The sequence below is a fragment of the Dendropsophus ebraccatus genome, chromosome 8 (genome assembly GCF_027789765.1).
Source record: "Dendropsophus ebraccatus isolate aDenEbr1 chromosome 8, aDenEbr1.pat, whole genome shotgun sequence".
In the NCBI taxonomy this organism is placed as follows: domain Eukaryota; kingdom Metazoa; phylum Chordata; class Amphibia; order Anura; family Hylidae; genus Dendropsophus; species Dendropsophus ebraccatus.
The window spans coordinates 17,413,073-17,434,209 of record NC_091461.1 but is presented as its reverse complement, the minus strand read 5'-3'; the positions used below and the strand labels follow the sequence as shown (position 1 = coordinate 17,434,209).

The 21,137-nt window shown below is 44.2% G+C and overlaps 2 protein-coding genes across 4 annotated transcripts in view; both read left to right on the top strand.

Annotated features, from left to right (window-relative positions):
• The window catches only part of LOC138798430 (killer cell lectin-like receptor subfamily G member 1), an 85,877-nt gene extending 81,462 nt beyond the window's left edge, over positions 1 to 4,415 (top strand). The window contains exon 9 of one of the 3 annotated variants that reach the window (XR_011364077.1): positions 3,832 to 4,415. The gene's annotated coding sequence lies outside the window, so the exon portion shown is untranslated. The remainder of the gene's footprint in view (positions 1 to 3,831) is intronic. The other 2 variants (XR_011364076.1, XR_011364078.1) reach the window with 2 other exon arrangements.
• A 2,315-nt stretch (positions 4,416 to 6,730) lies between these two features.
• Positions 6,731 to 21,137, top strand: part of LOC138798427 (C-type lectin domain family 7 member A-like) — a 468,314-nt gene continuing 453,907 nt past the window's right edge. Inside the window, exons 1-4 of the mRNA XM_069978882.1 lie at positions 6,731 to 6,806; positions 10,079 to 10,174; positions 11,421 to 11,522; positions 12,213 to 12,361. Of these exons, the coding sequence (XP_069834983.1) occupies positions 6,794 to 6,806; positions 10,079 to 10,174; positions 11,421 to 11,522; positions 12,213 to 12,361 (360 nt within the window). The 5' untranslated portion in view covers positions 6,731 to 6,793. The remainder of the gene's footprint in view (positions 6,807 to 10,078; positions 10,175 to 11,420; positions 11,523 to 12,212; positions 12,362 to 21,137) is intronic.

Sequence of the window (21,137 nt, the reverse complement as noted above, 5' to 3'; positions counted from 1 at the left end):
AATACCACCATACTGTGACTGGATAACACCGCTATACCAGACCTGACCAATACCACCATACCGTGACTGGATAACACCGCCACACCAGACCTGACCAATACCACCATACCGTGACTGGATAACACCGCCACACCAGACCTGACCAATACCACCATACCGTGACTGGATAACACCGCCACACCAGACCTGACCAATACCGCCATACTGTGACTGGATAACACCCCCATACCAGACATGACCAATACCGACACACTGTGACTGAATAACACTGCCATACGGGTAAATACAACCCTGCAGGTATACAGGACACTACAGGTATACAGGACCCCAAAACTATACACTACAAGTGCACGGGACCTCCACAAAACTATATACTACAGGTATACAGGACCCCAAACTTTACACTACAGGTATACAGGACCCCAAAACTATATACTACAGGTATACAGGACCTCCACCAACTATATACTTCAGGTATACAGGACCTCCACCAACTATATACTACAGGTATACAGGACCCCAAACTATACACTACAGGTATACAGGACCCCAAAACTATACACTACAGGTATACAGGAACTCCACCAACTATATACTACAGGTATATAGGACCCCAAACTATACACTCCAGGTATACAGGACCTCAAAACCATACACTACAGGTATACAGGACCTACACCAACTCTATAATACAGGTATACAGCACCTTCACCAACTCTATACTACAAGTATACAGGACCCCAAATATACTACAGGTATACAGGAACTCCACCAGCTATATACTACAGGTATATAGGACCCCAAACTATACACTACAGGTATACAGGACCTCCACCAACTCTATACTATAGTTATACAGGACCCTCAAACTATTTACTACAGGTATACAGGACCCCCGAACTATATACTACAGGTATACAAGACCTCCACCAATTATACACTACAGGTATCCAGGACCCTCAAACTATAAACTACAGGTATACAAGACCTCCACCAACTATACATTACAGGTATACAGCACCAACTATATACTACAGGTATACAGGACCCCCGAACTATACAGTACAGGTATACAGGACCTTCACCAACTGTACACTGCAGGTATACAGGACCTCCCTCAACTCTACACTATAGGTATACAGCCCCCCCAACTATGCACTACAGATATGCGAGACCCCTAAAAACTATACATTGTGGGTATACAGAACCCCTCCAACTATGCACTACAGGTATACACTAATTCCACTGATTAACTCAGATGAAACAATACCTTTAGCTTGGCCTCCTGGGCACCTTAGAACAAATCTAATTAACACACTGACACTTTATACCCGGGCAGCGCCGGGTACATTTTCTAGTGTCTCATATATACAGAGGGGCAACAACATGACTATTATATTATATATGAGAACCATGTTGTTTCCCTGTATACAGAATACAGGGAAACAACATGGTTCATATATAATATAATAGTCATGTTGTTGTTCCTCTGTCTTTATGAGACATGTTGTTTTGCCCTTCTCTATATATATGCCAGATAACAAGCAACAAATATTACCACTGCATACTGACTAACACCACCGCTGCTACTGACTAATCCACTGTACACAGATCACTATCACCTCATCCAGTCATATAGAGGTACCCAGCTCTACACAGGTTCTGTACACCATATACATTACAGTGCAGATACATCAAGTGACTCACATGGGACGTCTTCTCTGATCGGAGTTCTTCCCTTTTCATCTTCTTTTCCATTTGCCCTGTGCCGTTATGAGAACTTCTTCGAGCCACGAATCCACAGAATCTGCCAGACAGACATATTAGGCTCCACACTCTGTCACCATCCTCATCTCTCTACACACTGCACATCTGTATTGGCCCCTTATAGATAGCTCCCACTGTATTACCCCCTTATAGATGCTCTCCCCCTGTATTACCCCCTTATAGATGGCTCCCCCCTGTATCCCCCCCTTATAGATGGCTCCCCCTGTATTACCCCCTTATAGATGGCTTCCCCCTGTATCCCTCCCTTATAGATGGCTCCCCCCTGTATTACCCCCTTATAGATGGTTCCCCCTGTATTACCCCCTTATAGATGGCTCCCCCTGTATCCCCCCCCTTATAGATGGCTCCCCCTGTACCCCCCCCCCCGTATAGATGGCTCCCCCTGTATTACCCCCTTATAGATGGCTCCCCCTGTATTACCCCCTTATAGATGGCTCCCCCCTGTATTACCTCCTTATAGATGGCTCCCCCTGTATTACCCCCTTATAGAAGGCTCCCCCCTGTATTACCCACTTATAGATGGCTCCCCCTGTACCCCCCCCCCCCCCGTATAGATGGCTCCCCCTGTATCCCCCCCCGTATAGATGGCTCCCCCGTATTCCCCCCTTATAGATGGCTCCCCCCTGTATCCCCCCCTATAGATGGCTCCCCCGTATTCCCCCCTTATAGATGGCTCCCCCCTGTATCCCCCCCTATAGATGGCTCCCCCCTCATATAGATGGCTCCCACCTGTATCCCCCCTTATAGATGGCTCCCCCCTGTATCCCCCCCCCTCGTATAGATGGCTCCCCCCTGTATCACCCCCTATAGATGGCTCCCCCCTGTATCCCCCCCTCTCGTATAGATGGCTCCCCCCTGTATCCCCCCCTATAGATGGCTCCCCCTGTATCTCCCCCCCTCGTATAGATGGCTCCCCCCTGTATCCCCCCCTATAGATGGCTCCCCCCTATATCCCCCCTATAGATGGCTCCCCCCTGTATCCCCCCCTATAGATGGCTCCCGCTGTATCCCCCCCATAGATGGCTCCCCCTGTATCCCCCCTATAGATGGCTCCCCCCTGTACCCCCTCTATAGATGGCTCCCCTGTATTCCCCCCTTATAGATGGCTCCCCCCTCTATCCCCCCCGTATAGATGGCTCCCCCATATTCCCCTCTTATAGATGGCTCCCCCCTCTATCCCCCCCCCCGTATAGATGGCTCCCCCATATTCCCCCCTTATAGATGGCTCCCCCGTATTCCCCCCTTATAGATGGCTCCCCCCTGCACAACAGATAAAAAAAAAAACACCCAACTCACCTACCAGCGCTCCCCCGTCGCTGCTTCCTCTCCTCTTCTGCCCCCGGCTGATGCGTCGCTCCCCGGGGGATTCTCCGGGAGCGCACACATCCGGAAGCTCAGTGTGCGCCCAGGCCGGGATTTCCGGTACAGGAAGCCCCAGCGAAGCGCACTGAGGTTCCTGATGCGTGCGCTCCCGGAGAATCCCCCGGGGAGCGACGCATCAGCCGGGGCCGGATTTCCTCTTGCGACCGCAAGCAAGAAAGTGCTTGCGGTCGCAAGAGAAGGGGAAGGGGGGGCGCGCAGGGCCGTCTTACCCATTGGGCATGGGAGGCGGCTGCCCGGGGACCCTTGCGTCCTAGGGGGCCTCTGCCCGCTGTCACAGCGGGCAGGGGCCCCCTAGGACGCAAGGGCCCCCGGGCAGCCGCCTACCATGCCCAATGGGTAAGACGGCCCTGGGCACCGCCGGCAGAAAAAGTTGTCACCAAGCAACAAAAGTGTGAACATGATCTTATCACTCACCATTGCTCCTGCAGGTAGAATGGGAAAAATAGGAGGTACTAGTCATGTGCACACAGGTGCCTCCTGCTGATTGGGGTCACGTGGGTCTTACCAGGAGGAGTGCAAACACTTAGAAAAGAGAGAAACGTAAAATACGGACAAGGAGAAAAGGAGAGAAATTACATGTGTTTTTTTTTTTTTTTTTACTAGACTTGTTTGTTTCATACATATGTAATATGTAACCTGCATGTTATTGCTTTTTTGCAGGTCTTTTAGACCCAAGAAAATCTTATACCTAGAGAAAGCTGTGTTCTGAAAGAAAAAAAAATGCTGCTGACCCCAAAAACAGAAAAACAAGCAAAAACATTGTTTTCTTTTGTTTGTTTATTTTCTTTTTTTACATTTTTTTTTTATCATAGACTTTCAAGTAACATCTGGAAGCAGTGCTATTGTGAAAAAATTATGAAGAAATTCCAGGAAAAACTTCACAAAAATGCAGCATTTTTCCCCAAAACATCTCCTCCAGAAAGTAAAACAACTAGCTACAGTTGACTGTTTTGACTGTTACAGTAAAGTTTCTACACTGAAGTTACTTGCTGCTCTTGACTATACACCCTTGTTATATCTAGTGTCACCAGGTGCATACAGTTTAATGTGGAAAATAAATGTTTCATGAAAAGATTGGGTGTTGTTGAGAAATATTCCCAATTTTCTGTTTATCTTTGCAAAAATTACTGTCTACTACAGCTTAGGTTTTACTATTTGTCTTTGCATATAATGTAAAAATCAAGTTTAATATTTTGTACAACCCATATCTTTCAATAAAGATTGTGAACTAAAAAAAAAAAAATCTGCCCAGAATATCAGGTCTATGTTCACACATTGGTGTAGCAGTCGTCTTTTTGAGGGGCAATACAAACATCATGTGAACATGGTCTATAGCAGCCAACCTTTTATGACCGATATCAGTGATAATACTGATGTCGGTCATTTAATCACTTAAATTGGGCATCAAGGGCAATTGTGCCAATTATGCTAAATAACATGCTGCTGACATTGGGTGTCCTTTGAGCTCTTCCTCAGGGTGCCACAGTGAATACCATGGCAGCTAAAGGTTTGCTTTTGTAGCCTGGCTCAGTCAGTCTGGGCTAGCAGAGCATCAATTGAAGTGATCAATGCAGGGAGACTCAAAGGGAATGTATCATCAGAAAATGGCCTGTTGCTTAATCTAGTGTTTAGTGAGATTTATTTAAGGGCAATTTTTCCCCCCAGTTTTCCATTTTATCACCTATATTAAAATATTATAAAACATCTTGCAGGTTTCATTCTCAACACTAGGCCTAAGACTAAGCTGAGACTTCCTATTCAGCCTAGGAAGATAAGAAAAGTGATCTGTATAGAAGAACAGTGAAAGGTGACACCAGTAGAAAGAGAAAACAATAGCTGAAACTCACAGCTCAGCCTTCCCCTCCCTGTGGAATGATCTCTTCAAAGTCATAGTAACATTTTCGGTTTATATCAGTAAAACAACATCTGTCTATTGTTAACTATGTCCAAGTGGCTTGCTGTAAAGCATATGTCTAAATTGCAGCTCCCATAACAATGTACAAAATGAAATAAAAATACAATCTGAAAATAGAAGCACAATTTATAATATGCAATAATATAAATATAAAATTCTTATGGCTCCTAGAGAGTCAGGGGTAGATGAAATAAAAAAAAAAAATGTAGTCTATGTAGTCAACCAGACTGAGATCAGAGCAGGCAGAGTTTCATAAACATTTACAGCTCTCACGGCCTGGGGAACTTATTTTTACCTTTCATGTCAGCTATACAGCTCCTACTGCTGATGCCCCGTGCAGTAAAAAGAAAGAAAATTATATATATATATATATATATATATCTGACATAAGGGGTTTTTAAAGAGGACCTGTCACCCCCTGTGCCGGGGTGACAGGCTCCCGACCCCCTGCTAGAGCCCCCTATACTTACCTGATTGCACTGGGTCCCGCTTCTTGAGCTGGTCCGGTGACTGAGATTTCAGCGCCCGGCGCACACTCCTGAGATGAGTCCGATGCCCATAGAGAATGAATGGTGAGTCCGACGCTCTCTATGAGCGTCGGACTCATCTCAGGAGCTCGCGCGCCGGGCTTTGGGCGCTGAAATCTCCGACACCGGACCGTCTCAAGAAACGGAACCCGGCGTAATCAAGTAAGTGTAGGGGGCTCTAGCGGGGGGTCGGGAGCCTGTCACCCCGGCACGGGGGTGACAGGTTCCCTTTAATGTGTGTGGGTCTGCTTTAGTGTGATCAGCCCTGCACACATTAGTGTCCCAGGGGCTGGGGATAGTGACAGACAGCTGTGATCACACAGCTGCCTGCCAATAACTCCTAAAATGTCATGATCTATAGCGATCACCGCATTTAAAGGAGTCAGTGACAGGAGGAAGAATACTTACCTTCATCCTCTCAGATCGGTGATCTTTTCATAGAGTCTGCCTCAGAAAAGAGCAATAATAATATTTATCAATGCTATGCAGTGGCACAGCATTGATCAGTATATGCAATCTAAATATTGCATATACAAGTCTCCTAGGGGGACTTATACAGTGTAAAAAAAAATTTTTTTTAAATTAAGTAAACATATTTGGTATCTTAGCATGCAGAATTGTGGCATCTATTAAAACTTTCAATATTGTTCTCGCACAGTAAAAAACGTAAAGGAAAAAAAAAAGATTGCTGATTTATTTTTTTTATTATATATATACAATTTTTTTTTTTTTATAAAAGGCAATTATATTTTTTCTTTTACACCAATATGATATCAGTAAAAACTATAGATCATAGACACCCCAACCAGCCCTGTAGGTGTAAAAAAAAAAAAAAAGGTTTATGGCTCTTGGAGGAGCACTGCTTCAATGTGACCTGGACATTTGTTCATCAATGACCTTTGGTCGTGAAGGGGTTAAGTAGGGAGGACATATCACACCTCCATCCTCAACATCTGTCCATTATACTGGGTGGACTGATGAAGTGAACCTCAGTGGAAAAGATGCCTGCCTGCTGTGTGGGGGCGGCCGGTGGTTTCTGACCATCATCATCATCATCATTTCCTGACTTATAATATGATGTTTTGAGACCATAGACAGGATAAGCAGATCTGACCAACACACCCCAGGAGCTGCACTCTGAGGAGGCTGAGAACAAGAATTACAATACACAGCCTAACATATGGGGACACCAGGTAAGAGTGAATATCAGGGTAATTTTGCCAGATTTTGCTTCAACAAATCCAGATTTGCCTCATGCAAATTTTGGAGCTCATTCTTGCTTCATTAAAAGGAGAGCTTAGAACGACTTGAGTTACTTACAGTTTTTGCAGTACAATTCCCTATCACAATGTATAGGGCGGTTACGGATAAAGTTCATGGTGTGGAGGTCACATGACACTGGCCTATTAATATACTAGTAGTCGGAGGAGGACAATTGTTCACTTTATCTCTTCAAGGTTAAGACCAGTTTTTCACAATTTTTTTTTTAGCGATGTGTCTTCACCATGGACAGGAAGTAAATTCGGGTTGTAATAATATTTCACACAATGCTGAGGGGTTTACACCATAAAAAACACAAGTAGCATGCTTGAATTTAGTTGTTAGTTTATTGTCTCCTTCTCCTAAAGGTAACTGCAGGATCTAAAGTTCTATCTCTGGGTGAAGAGATGGAACTAGAATCAGGTGGGCTCAGCTTGCTTTAGTTTGGCTCTAGAAGAGTCAGATAACTATCTGCACAGCCGGAGTGCTGACCTGGGGTTCTTTACTGTAAGAGCAGTGAGACTATGGGACTCTCTGCCACATGATGTGATGTTAGAAGCAGCCTGGATGCTTTTCTTGAACAATAATGTCAGAAAGGATTTTTTCCCTTGGTATGGGTCCATTGACACCTGCCGCATAAAGGTTTTCTTGCCTTCTACAGGATAAAACAGTAGGGTAAAAGGTGTAACTGGATGGGTTCTTCTTTTTTAAAACTTTATCTACTATGGACTGTGGCTGCCATGATGTTGTTCTTATAGTGGCATTATTCAAAGTGACTCTGTACCCACAATCTGACCCCCCCTCAAACCGCTTGTACCGTCAGATAGCTACTTTTAATCCAAGATCTGTCCTGGGGTCCGCTCGGCAGGTGATGCAGTTATTGTGCTAAATAAAAAACAACTTTTAAACTTGCAGCCCTGTGTCAGATTGGCATGGCCTAGAGTGTCTGTGCCCTAGGCCTTCATCACCTCTTCACCCCTCCTCATCATTAGGAAAGCCCCTGGAAGGATTTCTCCTATTCATCACTGTGCACATTTGCCTTAACGGTCTAGCACATGTGCACTGCTTAGCCAAGTGATGAATAGGAGAAATCCTGCCTGGAGCATTCCTAATGATGAGGAGGGTGGGGAGGAGCGATGGAGAGGCGGTGCAAGCCTAGGGCACAGACACTTTCGACCACACTAATTTGACACAGGGCTGCATGTTTAAAGGTTTTAAAGTTTTTTAGGAAAATAACTGTATTACCTGCAGGACGGACCCCAGGACAGATCTTGGATTAACCTCTTAACGACGCATGACGGGTATACCCGGCGTGAGCCCTCTCTGCAGCCCGTGGTCCCCGGTTGCTATGTGCAGCCAGGGACCGCGGGTATTAGCCGGCGCGGCCGATCGCCGCTGCCGGCTAATTAACTATTCAAATGCAGCTGTCAAAGCTGACAGCTGCATTTGAACAGTGTCCATAAATATATAAATGAGAAAAGAGATCAGGCACTCACCCATCAACGTGTCATTTTTCTTCTTTATTGATCATGGAAAATCATAAAAACGCAGGGAGAGGGAGCATGGCAAACACGTATCAGCGACGCACGTTTCGTGTCAAACAAACACTTCCTCTAGCTGATAGTCAGTCATCAGCTAGAGGAAGTGTTTGTTTGACACGAAACGTGCGTCGCTGAGACCTGTTTGCCATGCTCCCTCTCCCTGCGTTTTTATGATTTTCCATGATCAATAAAGAAGAAAAATGACACGTTGATGGGTGAGTGCCTGATCTCTTTTCTAATTTATATATTTATGGACACTATCTGATTATCTCAGAGCACCGCACGGACGTGTATTGAGTATGTCTATATAGCTACTACTAACACAGGAGCTGTAGTGCCGAGTTGACTCTACTAGTTGGACTATTGTTGGACTATTATTTGAACAGTGTATGTGGCCCCTGTCCCTGGTGTCTAGTGGGGGATCTCCCCCAAACCCCCCCCCCCCCGCGATGCGATCGCGGAGGGGAGATCACTTGTACTGAGCCTGCCGGGGCTCAGCGTCGCTCCAACGCTGTTCCCGGCTCGGCAATCTATTCCGATGGTCTGAAGCAGACCATTATAATAGAGCACCGATCTGATGGATCATTGCTCTATTATATACACAGGATTGATCTCAATGGGAGATCAGTGCTGTGTATATAGAAGTCCCCCAGGGGGCTTCATATTACTGTAAGCGAAAGTAAAAAAAAGTGTTTTTATTAATAAAAAAATCCCCTTCCCTAATAAAAGTCAGAATCACCCCCCTTTTCCCATTTTACAAATAAAAATAAATAAATAAATAAACATGTTTGCTATCACCGCGTGCATAATCGCCCGAACTATTAATTTATCATATTCCCGATCTCGCACGGTAAACGGCGTCTGCGCAAAAAAATCCCAAAGTGCAAAATTGCGCATTTTTGGACGCATCAAATCCTGAAAAATTGTAATAAAAAGCGATCAAAAAGTCGCATATGTGCAATCAAGATACCGATAGAAAGAACACATCATGGCGCAAAAAATGACACCTGACACAGCCCCATAGACCAAAGGATAAAAGCGATATAAGCATGGGAATGGAGCGATTTTAAGGAACGTTTATTTGTTAACAATGGTTTGAATTTTTTACAGGCCATCAGATACAATATAAGTTATACATGTTATATATCGTTTTAATCGTAACGACTTTAGGAACATATATAACAAGTAAGTTCTTCCATAGAACACACGGCGTAAAAATGAAGCCCCCCCAAAGAAAAATAATTGTGTTTTTGTTTTTTATTTCACTGCGCATATAATTTTTTTCTGGTTTCGCAGCATATTTTATGGAAAAATTCAGCCTGTCATTGCGAAGTTCAATTAGTGACGCAAAAAATAAGGGCTCATGTGGGTCTGTAGGTGTAAAAATGCAACTGCTATGGCCTTTTAAGCACAAGGAGTAAAAAACTAAAACGCAAAAACGAAAGTTAGGGGTTAAAAGCAGCTATCCAATGGTACAAAAGGTTTTTTTTTGGCGGGGGTGGGGGGGGGGCAGATTGTGGGTTCAGGGTAGCATTAACAGGCAGCCCTATATTATATCCTTTGTTTCTGCAGTTCATAGAGTTTTTGTAATACATGTAAAATCTAAGAATAAAGATAAGAACAAATGGAAGAGATTTCATGATTGTGCCTTATCCATTCCACAGATAGCCTGAAGATCTGGATGCCTTCCTGGAGAGGTGTCATCATTGCTGTCTCCTTAGGAATCAATATTATTCTTATCCGGTGTATTATGGCTCTTGGTAAATAGTCAGAGATCCCTATATATGCCGGACACAGACAAATTAGAGATGAGCGAACTTTTTAAAAGTTCGTTCCGACCCAACTTCCGGATTTTTTTGAAAAGTTCGGTTCGACCGAATTTCAGATTTCTTCGGATTTCATAGTTTAAAGCATCTTTATGATTTGGTTGCATTTAGGGCTCTACATGTCAGTAACATCATTATCTTTTCAATATCTCAAAGTCAATTTTTTTTTTTTTTTAGACTTCAATATTCACCATTACAGGGTCTATGCAGGAAACTCACCATTACAGGGTCTATGCAGGAAACTCACCATTACAGGGTCTATGCAGGAAACTCACCATTACAGGGTCTATGTAGGAAAATCACCATTACAGGGTCTATGCAGGAAACTCACCATTACAGGGTCTATGCAGGAAACTCACCATTACAGGGTCTATGCAGGAAACTCACCATTACAGGGTCTATGTAGGAAAATCACCATTACAGGGTCTATGCAGGAAAAAGGTCAAAATATATTTGTGCCTCAGGATAACACCTATGTCATATACACTCTCGCAAGGGTCCAAGTATAGTACTTAAATATCTGCATAGCACGTTTTTGTTCTGTGCACCCTTTGCTCTCCTATGCCTAATCTATCTACCTATCTATCTTTCGCCCTCTCTATTTTTCTCTCTCAATCACTATATGTTTCTCCTCTCCGCTTTCCTAATCTTTTGGTCTTTGCTTTTGTACAATATCTTGTCAGTAGTATAGCAGCACCAGCAGCGTTTTGTCACTGACGAGCTCTGTGCACTGCTAACAGTCTCCTTCCTCTCTCTGTGCAGACTGCCTGGTGCAGTCATGTGACCGCTCCTCTTAAAGCAATACCAACGTCACATAGGGGGTGGGCTAGTGCAAGATCCCTGGTGATTGGATGTGTTCTGGGCATCATGGGAAAGCGCTTTTCCCGCCCAGAACACTTCCTGCTTTCTAAAATGGCAGCTGCCATTTTAGAAAGCAAGAAAAAAAAAATTCGGAGCGGACTTTCAAAAATCCGAATCCAATCGGACTTTGGAAAAATCCAAAGCGGATCCCATACCGGCCGAACCAGTTCGCTCATCTCTACAGACAATACAAAGATTCTCTCTTGCACATACTGTAACTTTCACACACCTTGTGCTCTATATCCTAGAACTCTCATGTAAGTGTTATCTATAAGAACCTGTAAGACTACAATCTAATAATTTATTTTCTCATATTTAGTGTTTATGAAGAGAGATTGTGAGAGTTGTGAATCTCCACATTCAGAATGTGATTGTTCAGCCATTAAGGAACTCTGCTTGATGAGGAGTAACACATCTACAGGTAAGTATAAAGAAAATGCCCAGGGTCGACCCATACCAGCATCTCTATCCCTACCTGCTGTTCCTCTCCTCTCTCTACCTCATGTAGTCATATACACATGGACTGAGGCACACACTTTGCTGCATCTCCTTACTCCTCTCCATCCCAGTATACTGTTCTACTTTACACAGCCTGCTGGTAGGGTAAGTGAACTACAGGCTGCTGGAAGGTGAAGATGTCAATTTGTGCCAGTAAGATATATTATAGTTGATTACAGCTGATTTTAAAGGGAGCATACAATAGCAGAGGCTGATATGTATGAGCGCACTTTCTTCCCTGAACCACATGAGCCCACTTATAGTTTAACGTAATTCCTGCATTTATTCAATTTGCTAAAATTACTTTACCATCTGGCTACTTCGCTCACCTATTGTTAATTGTAAGTAGCATAATAGGCGCTGTCACTTTGATATGTTATAAAGTCAAATCAAAAGTTTTGATCGGGAGTGAGTGCTCAGAATGAGGTGGAAGAAGAGCGCGCTAAGGGCACCACACAGGCTTAGAAAGCAGGGATGGAAGTGCCCCTCTCCTTCCAGCTTGTTTGCCCTGAACTAATCAAACTTTTTGACATGTCTCTGCAAGTTTTGTTGCATTTAAAAGAAATAACATTTAGCTATTTGTTCTTCACTTTATATATTTATATATTTTTAGAATGTCACCTGTGTCCTCCTAACTGGCTTCTACATGGAGATCACTGTTATTACTTCTCAAGTGCGATGAGCACATCATGGAACCAGAGTCGGGATCAGTGTAAGATGATGGGAACCGATCTACTGGTCATAAAGGACAAGGAGCAGCAGGTATGGTCCATGTGTAGTTACACCGGAAGTATTATTATGATTAGTGAAGTTATTACACAGTATTGCCACATCCTAAGCGTCCTGTGAATAAAGTAAAGTCCTTCCCAGGGTGAATCCCCAGGTTGCTGCCCCAGTAGTTGTCTCTGTGTGAATTTAAAGTGACTCTGTAAAAGGCTAAAGATTTATGCGATCTGAAGAGAAAGCAGAGTTTAGACCAAGAAAAAAGCTATAAGTTACTTACAAGGTGGTATAGGTGTCCTTCATTGCTCAATGAAATGTATCCCGGTGTTTCGGGTTTATGTTGGCGGTGTGAAAGGGAGAGGGGGGTCAATGTTGCATGTATGGTGGGATTGTGGAAAAATAAAATCATTTTGGATGGATGTGTTCTCTGCTTGTGCATATATATTGGGGGAGGATCTCCTCTTTTCACCTAAAATCGCTTTAATATACATGTTCCCCAGGAGGCTGTTAAGTAGAAATCTGTTTAGTCAAATGTTAATAGCCGCCAGAGCAGTTGTGCTCAGGAAGTGGAAGAAACAAACCCCCCCTACATTTTTGGAATGGGTACATGAAGTTAATAATATTAGGCGGCTAGAGGAATTAATAGCTGAAAGGGATGACAACTTGGAGTCCCATGACATGATTTGGGAACCTTGGAATAGATTTGTAAGTTCATCTGTATGCGATAATATGATTGGTTAGGACCATATTAGGGGTGGGGTTTTTCTTTTTCTTTTCTTTTTTGAAGGGAGGGGGTGAGGATATAGGGGAGGTATAGTGGATGTTTTTTCTTCTTTCATTTTTTATAACTGTTTATAGTTTGTATTTGTTTGAATAACAAATAAACTTTAATAAAAAAAAATTAAAAAAAATAAAGTGACTCTGTTCCCACAATCTTCCCCCTCCCCCAAACCGCTTGTACCTTCAGATAGCTGCTTTTAATCCAAGATCTGTCCTGGGGTCCGTTCGGCAGGTGATGCAGTTATTGTTCTACAAAACAACTTTCAAACTTGCAGCCCCGTGTCCAACGGCCCCGGTCTAGATTGTGTATGCATTAGGCTGGCACACCCTCTCTGTCCCTCCTGCCCGTCCTCCTCATCATTAGGAATGCTCCAGGCAGATTGTCTCCTATTCATCAGCTGTGTGAATACTGAACATGGGCTGGATCGTTAAGGCACCTGTGCAATGTTCAGACAGGAGAAAATGTTCCAGTGGCATTCCTACTGATGAAGAGGGTGGGAAGGAGGGAGGAGGGACTGAGGGGTGGTGCAAAGTTAGGGCACAGATACTCCAAGCCACGGCCGTTGGACAAAGGGCTGCAAGTTTAAAAGTTTTTTTAGGATAATAACTGCATCACCTGGCGAACGGACCCCAGGCCACATCTCGGATTAAAAGCAGCTATCCGAAGGTACAAGTGGTTTGGGGTGTGTGTAAAGTGTGTGTGTAAAGGGGGTAAATATTATTATAAGGATAGTTGGGAGTTATTCCATAGCGGGTGGGACCTTCAGAGGCGCAGGGCCTACTGATTTGCGGTGTTTAGGGAACACACAGAGATACTGCAGGCACAGCCTACACAAATGGGGTATTATGAGGTCCTGCAGTAGCAGAGTGTGTAGGATTTGAAGCATCTCTGAAATGTTACATAATCTGTAGTTGACATAGAAAAAGGAATTTTCTGCAAAGTGAATAGTACCAAAGTGCACCTACAGCAATAGATAAGTAGAGCCCATGTATCTGGGTATTAACATCAAATTCAAACTTTAGAATGTGATTTATTCAAATATTTAAATAAAACATAAAAAGGCAAAAATATTTCTTTCAGGAGTTCATACAGAAGACTGTCAGCCAGCGGACAGATGACACACATTGGATAGGACTTCACCATGATGGAGATGGCTGGAGATGGGTGGATGGAGAACAATATAACAGCAGCCTGTAAGTGACCTCTGACCCCAGCACACACTGTGGATCAGGGGCGGGCTGGGCCGGGGGGCAGGGTGGCATCTGCCCCCCGGGCCGGCCTTCCCCAGTACATTACAGGGCCGCACTGAGGCTGCTTACCGCCCCAGCGCTCTCCTCTCTGCCTGTGCTGCAGGGCCGCTCTGTGATGCCAGTTGCAGCTGAAGCTGCTCCCCGCCCCCCGTTAAGCCCCGCCCCCGTTAAGCCCCGCCCCCTGTGTACCGTCCCATGTTCCTCCTGGCCCGGGACTTCCTGTATTACACAGTGTGGAGATGAGGAGGAGGAGGCTGGCTGCTGCTAACCTCCAGCTACACAGCGTCCTCCAGCTCCAGGCTCCTGCTCCCTGACCATCCCCCTCCTGTCCTGCTCTCTGCTCAGCAGCTATAATGCAGGTACTTCGGGTTGTAGATAGGAGGGAGGTCGGGACAGAGAGGAGAGGGCTGTCTGCTGAGCTGGGCTGACAGAGGCAAACACACACACACTAGCATCTGTTCCCCCAACCCCCTGTAGCTGCTGCCCTTTACCCCCTATAGCTGCACCCTCTTCCACAGGCTGCATTGCCCCTCTGCACCTGTAGTTGATATGTACCTCCTAAGGCTGCCGTGTGAGCCTTCCCCCCAGACTGCTGTGTTCTCCCCTTCAGGCTGCTTTGCCTCTCCCCCCCCCCCCCCCTTTCAGGCTGCTGTGCCCCTCCCCCCTCTTTTAGGCTGCTGTGCCCCCCCTTCAGGCTGCGGTCCCCCCCCCTTTTCAGGCTGCTTTGCCCCCCCCCTCCCCCCCCCCCCCACACATTTCAGACTGCTGTGCCCCCACACACAGAATGATACACACTCATAGAGAACAATATACGGTCATACAGAACCATACAGAGCAATATACACCCATACAGAACAATACGCACCCATACAGAACAATACGCACCCATACAGAACAATATACACCCATACAGAACAATACGCACCCATACAGAACAATACGCACCCATACAGAACAATACGCACCTATGCAGAACAATATACACCCATACAGAACAATACGCACCCATACAGAACAATATACACTCATACAGAACAATACGCACTCATACAGAACAATACGCACCCATACAGAACAATATGCACCCATACAGAACAATATGCACCCATACAGAACAATACGCACTCATACAGAACCATACAGAACAATATACACCTATACAGAACAATATACACCTATACAGAACAATATACACCCATACAGAACAATATACACCCATACAGAACAATTTACACTCATACAGAACCATATACACCCATACAGAACATACAGTACAATATACACCCATACAGAACAATATACACCTGTACAGAACCATACAGAACAATATACACCCATACAGAACCATACAGTGCAATATACACCCATACAGTACAATATACACACATACAGAACAATACTCACCCATACAGAACCATACAGAACAATATACACTCATACAGAACAATATACACCAATACAGAACAATATACACCCATACAGAACAATTTACACTCATACTGAACCTTACAGTACTATATACACCCATACAGTACAATATACACCCATACAGTACAATATACACACATACAGAACAATACTCACCCATACAGAACGATACAGAACAATATACACCCATACAGAACAATATACACCAATACAGAACAATATACACCCATGCAGAACCATACAGTGCAATATACACCCATACAGTACAATATACACACATACAGAACAATATACACCCATACAGAACCATACAGTACCATATACACCCATACAGGACCATACAGAACAATATACACCAATACAGAACAATATACACCTATACAAAACCATACAGAACAATATACAGTACACCTATACAGAACCATACAGTACAATATACAACCATACAGCACATTATACACCCATACAGCACAATATACACCCATACAGAACCATACAGTACAATATACACCCATACAGAACAATACGCACTTATACAGAACAATATGCACCCATACAGAACAATATACACGCATACAGAACAATACGCACTCATACAGAACAATATGCACCCATACAGAACAATATACACCCATACAGAACATTATACACCCATACAGAACAATATGCACCCATACAGAACAATATACACCCATACAGAACCATACAGTGCAATATACACCCATACAGAACATTATACACCCATACAGAACATTATACACCCATACAGAACAATAGGCACCCATACAGAACAATAGGCACCCATACAGAACAATAGGCACCCATACAGAACAATATACACCCATACAGAACCATACAGTGCAATATACACCCATACAGAACATTATACACCCATACAGAACAATATGCACCCATACAGAACAATACGCACCCATACAGAACAATATACACCCATACAGAACCATACAGTGCAATATACACCCATACAAAATAATACGTACTCATACAGAACAATATGCACCCATACAGAACAATATATACCCATACAGAACAATATACACCCATACAGAACCATACAGAACAATATACACCCATAAAGAACCATACAGTGCAATATACACCCATACAGAACAATACGCACTCATACAGAACAATATACACCCATACAGAACAATACGCACCCATACAGAACAATATACACCCATACAGAACAATACGCACCCATACAGAACAATACGCACTCATACAGAACAATATACACCCATACAGAACAATACGCACCCATACAGAACAATATACACCTGTACAGAACCATACAGAACAATATACACCCATACAGAACAATATACACCCATACAGAACAATACGCACTCATACAGAACAATATACACCCATACAGAACAATACGCACTCATACAGAACAATATACACATTTTGTAGGGTATTTTGGAGCATATTGTATGTTAGTCAGTATGTTGGAGGTCACCCAGCTTTCCCAGCATCTTGTAGTCAGTAAAATGGAGGTCCCCCAGCTTCCCCAATATCTTTCACTCAGTAAATTATGGTCACCCAGCTTTCCCACAATCTTATACTCAGTAAGATGGAGGTCACCCAGCTTTCCCACCATCTTATACTCAGTGGCTGGTAGCCTCGGGGAGCTGCATAGTATATCTATACTGTGCAGCTGAAAACCATATCACCACAATTGTGCTAATTGGTTCCCTTTAAGGAGCACTCCAGCCCATACCTATTATTACCCACCCCACATCAGTGCAGGGACGGTAGATGGCACCCCAGGCCTGTACTTCTGCCAGCGGCGATGTTCCAACCATTGGGGTAACATCTCCTTCCCTTCTGGTCATTTGTGACAGGGAATTCCTACTGCTCTGTGTGAAGGGGCCAGAAGTCACCTTGTCAATGTAAGTCTATGGGATGGTTCCGTGTCAGCGCTGAGCCGTCCCATATACTTATACAGTAAAGAGATCCCCGACCCCGTCACAGCGAGCAGTAGGAATTCCCTGTTTACAAATGACTGGAAGGGCTGAATGTGTTATCCGAAGTGTGAGAACAGTGCTACTGGAGGAAGTATTGGAGTGGGTGGCATCTACCTTCCCTGCACTGATGTGGGGAGCGTAATAAGTGAGGGCCTACAGTGGTCCTTGAAGGATGGGCCGCGAGGCGGCTACTCATGGGCCAGTGCTGTGTGCTTGCCCCCCAGGCTAAAATTTGCCAGCCAGCCCCTGCTGTGGATACATCTCATACCTGGGTCTCTCCTCCCCTGATCACCACTTATCTCTGGTTTATTCTCTTGTCACTCAGGATCCAGATAAAGACATCATCATCAGAACGCTGTGTATTAATGGCCAGATCCGGTTATTATCAGATCAACTGCAGTTCTTCATACCCATGGATATGTCTAAAGAAATCTGTGAGGCTCTGACCCTAAACATGGGACCCATACAAGATAGACCCTCACTTTCCCTCCAAGCAACTCCAACCACAGTAAACACAGCCTGTGAAAGAAATGTGTCCACCATAACTTCCGCCTGACTCCTGAACCACCAAACCAAAGTTGTGACAGTAAATAAGATATGCCATGTATTTTTTTTCTATTTACATATTTTGCACACTTAATTCAATACCATGAATATATAACTTGGCACTTTGAGTCCAGGCAAAACAAAAAAATTTTTTTGCTTAACAAAGCTAATCCTTGATATCTTGCTAGAGTATGCAAGAGAAGAGAAAAAACCCTGTGGAGGAAACCTCTAGGGAAGCATGGCTAGAGGACTGTCCTTCCCTTGAGTTTAGAGGGTTAATGCCAAACTGTAACTGAAAATAAAATTGATATTGTCATTGAATATCTGGTACCATACACAAACTGATAAGATTATGCTTGCAAAAAAGAGCCAGTTGTAGAAATGTGGGAGGGAAATGTTTTTCTCGTGATCTTCTTGTGTGAGAAAGGAGAAATAAGACCTAAAATTATATCTATTCTTAACCCCCACCCTCCTTATAGCAATACACTAGGCATACATATACTCCTCCCTCTTAAACTACCTGCACTTAAAGGAGGCCTGTCACCCCCGGGACAGGCTCCCGACCCCGTTACAGCCCCCTATACTCACCTGATCCCGCCGAGTCCCGCTTCCCGATCCGGTCACGGAGATATGAGCGACCGAAGCCCGGCGCTCGTGCTGACAGGAGAGTCCGACGCTCATAGAGAATGAATGGGGAGTCCGATGCTCCGTCATTCTCTATGGGCATCGGACTCTCCTGTGAGCGAGCGCGCCGGGCTTCGGGTGCTCATATCTCCGTGACCCGGCTGAATCAGTAAGCGGGACCGGGCGGGATCAGGTGAGTATAGGGGGCTGTAACGGGGGGTCGGGAGCCTGTCACCCCGGCACGGGGGGTGACAGGTCCTCTTTAAATGTTTACTATTATAGAGGCAAGACTGCATGTGGCTATAAGTCTCCTCCTTCCAGAGTGATGTCCTTCTTTGCTTAGGGCTCTAAGATAAAATCAACAAATCCCCAGCTATGGTAATGCATAGACTTGTGTCCGCTCGCTATTATATTGAGGTGTGTGGGTTTTTTTTAAACTATTTTCTTCTACAAACAGTAAGGAGTGGATAAATCTTTGCAGAAGATATGGGGAGAGAGGCAGTGGATCAGATTCCAGATTTCATATTTTCAAAAATTAAAGAAGCAATCTGATTGGCTGTTATGGGCAACTTCTTCACTACATCTCTGCATGAGGTTTGATAGATCTCATAAATATTCATTTTGGACTTACAGGATTCACCTTAGTTCTGGAGGACTTGCTCGGCAGTATATTGTGTTATAAACCACCTTTGGTCAGGGAAAATTTCTGTAGACATGGAAGTAAAAGGAGTTGTCCAAGACCAGCCGGACTGGCCTCAGTCACCACACAGTGTACATCACAACTGAGATGGTGTGGTATGCAGAGTTTTATTAAGGGTGCGTTCACACCTACAGGATCTGCAGCAGATTTGATGGTGCAGATTTAATGTTGTGTTCAGTTATTTAAATGAAATCTGCTGTGGATCTGCAGCAGAAAATCAGCTGCAGATCCTGTAGGTGTGAACGCACCCTTAAATAGGTTTTCCAGACAAAATTCGAGGAGCCATAATAATTTAGGAACTGGTTTCTCCTTGAACCATTTTTTTTTTATAATCTTTATTATTTTTAAACGAGAATACAATACAAAAAATCACCCAATAAAAAGGGAAATACAAAAAATCACCTAATACCATATTCTCCCCTCCCTTCCCAACCCTCCCTATTCCCTTTGCCGCTGCGGGATAGAAAAAACAAAACACAAAACAAAACAAAAAAAAAAAATTAAGGATTAATATAAAGCATCTCATATTTCTGTACACATGCTTTCCATTTCTCATAAGTTGGAGGCTGTGGGGACATCCACCCTCTTACAATCACGAGCCTGGCATAAAATAGTAACCTGCCTAGTTTCCAGAGGTTTCTCCTAATATAATAATAACTGGAGAACAGGGTACTACGATTTGTTCTTTATTTGGTATCTCTTGAAGTACAGATTTCCAGAATCTATCTAATTCTGGGCAGGTCCACATCATGTGTCCAAAGTCCGCTTTAGAGTACTCACACCTCGGGCACCGGCATGACCCCTGCTCCTTAAACTTAGCTAAAAGCCTAGGAGTATAATACAGCCTATGCACCAAATTAAATTGTATCATACGATGATTCCCTGATTTAGATACTCTTTTTATATTCAGGCATATCCGCCTCCATTGTTCTTCCTTTATTTGTCCAATTTCTTGCTCCCATTTTCCCTTACTCCCACTGGAAACCTCTTTCCTTGATAACAGATATCCATAAATAATAGACACCACTTTCCATTTGATTAGGGAGCCCCTGATCTTATCTACCAACCCATCTGCCTCTATCCCCAATCCCCGCTTGTTCGCAAGTTCTTCCAGGCAGGCCCGCTTCTGCCATGAGGCGGACTGAGGCTTCCGCCTCAGGCGGCAGATTGTGCGGTCCTGCAGGGGGCGGCAGAATCTTCCCAGTCACTGTCATTTTAGTTAAGTTTAATTTAACTAAAATGACAGCTGCTCCTGCCTCCTACCAGTATTCCATCCCTGACCTGGTCGGCTCCTCACCGCCCCCCACAGGTACCAGCGGCTGTATCTCTGCGAGTGATCAGTGTAGTCACCCGGAAGTCCTCGTATAGAGCGGGTATGTGAGTGACTGAGTGTGCAGCGGCTGGCCACTGCGGCACCACGCTGTAGTCCTTCCTCTGCCACAGACTCTCCTGTGCCTAGAGAGTTGGAATTTATGGGGATGGCGGGGGTGCA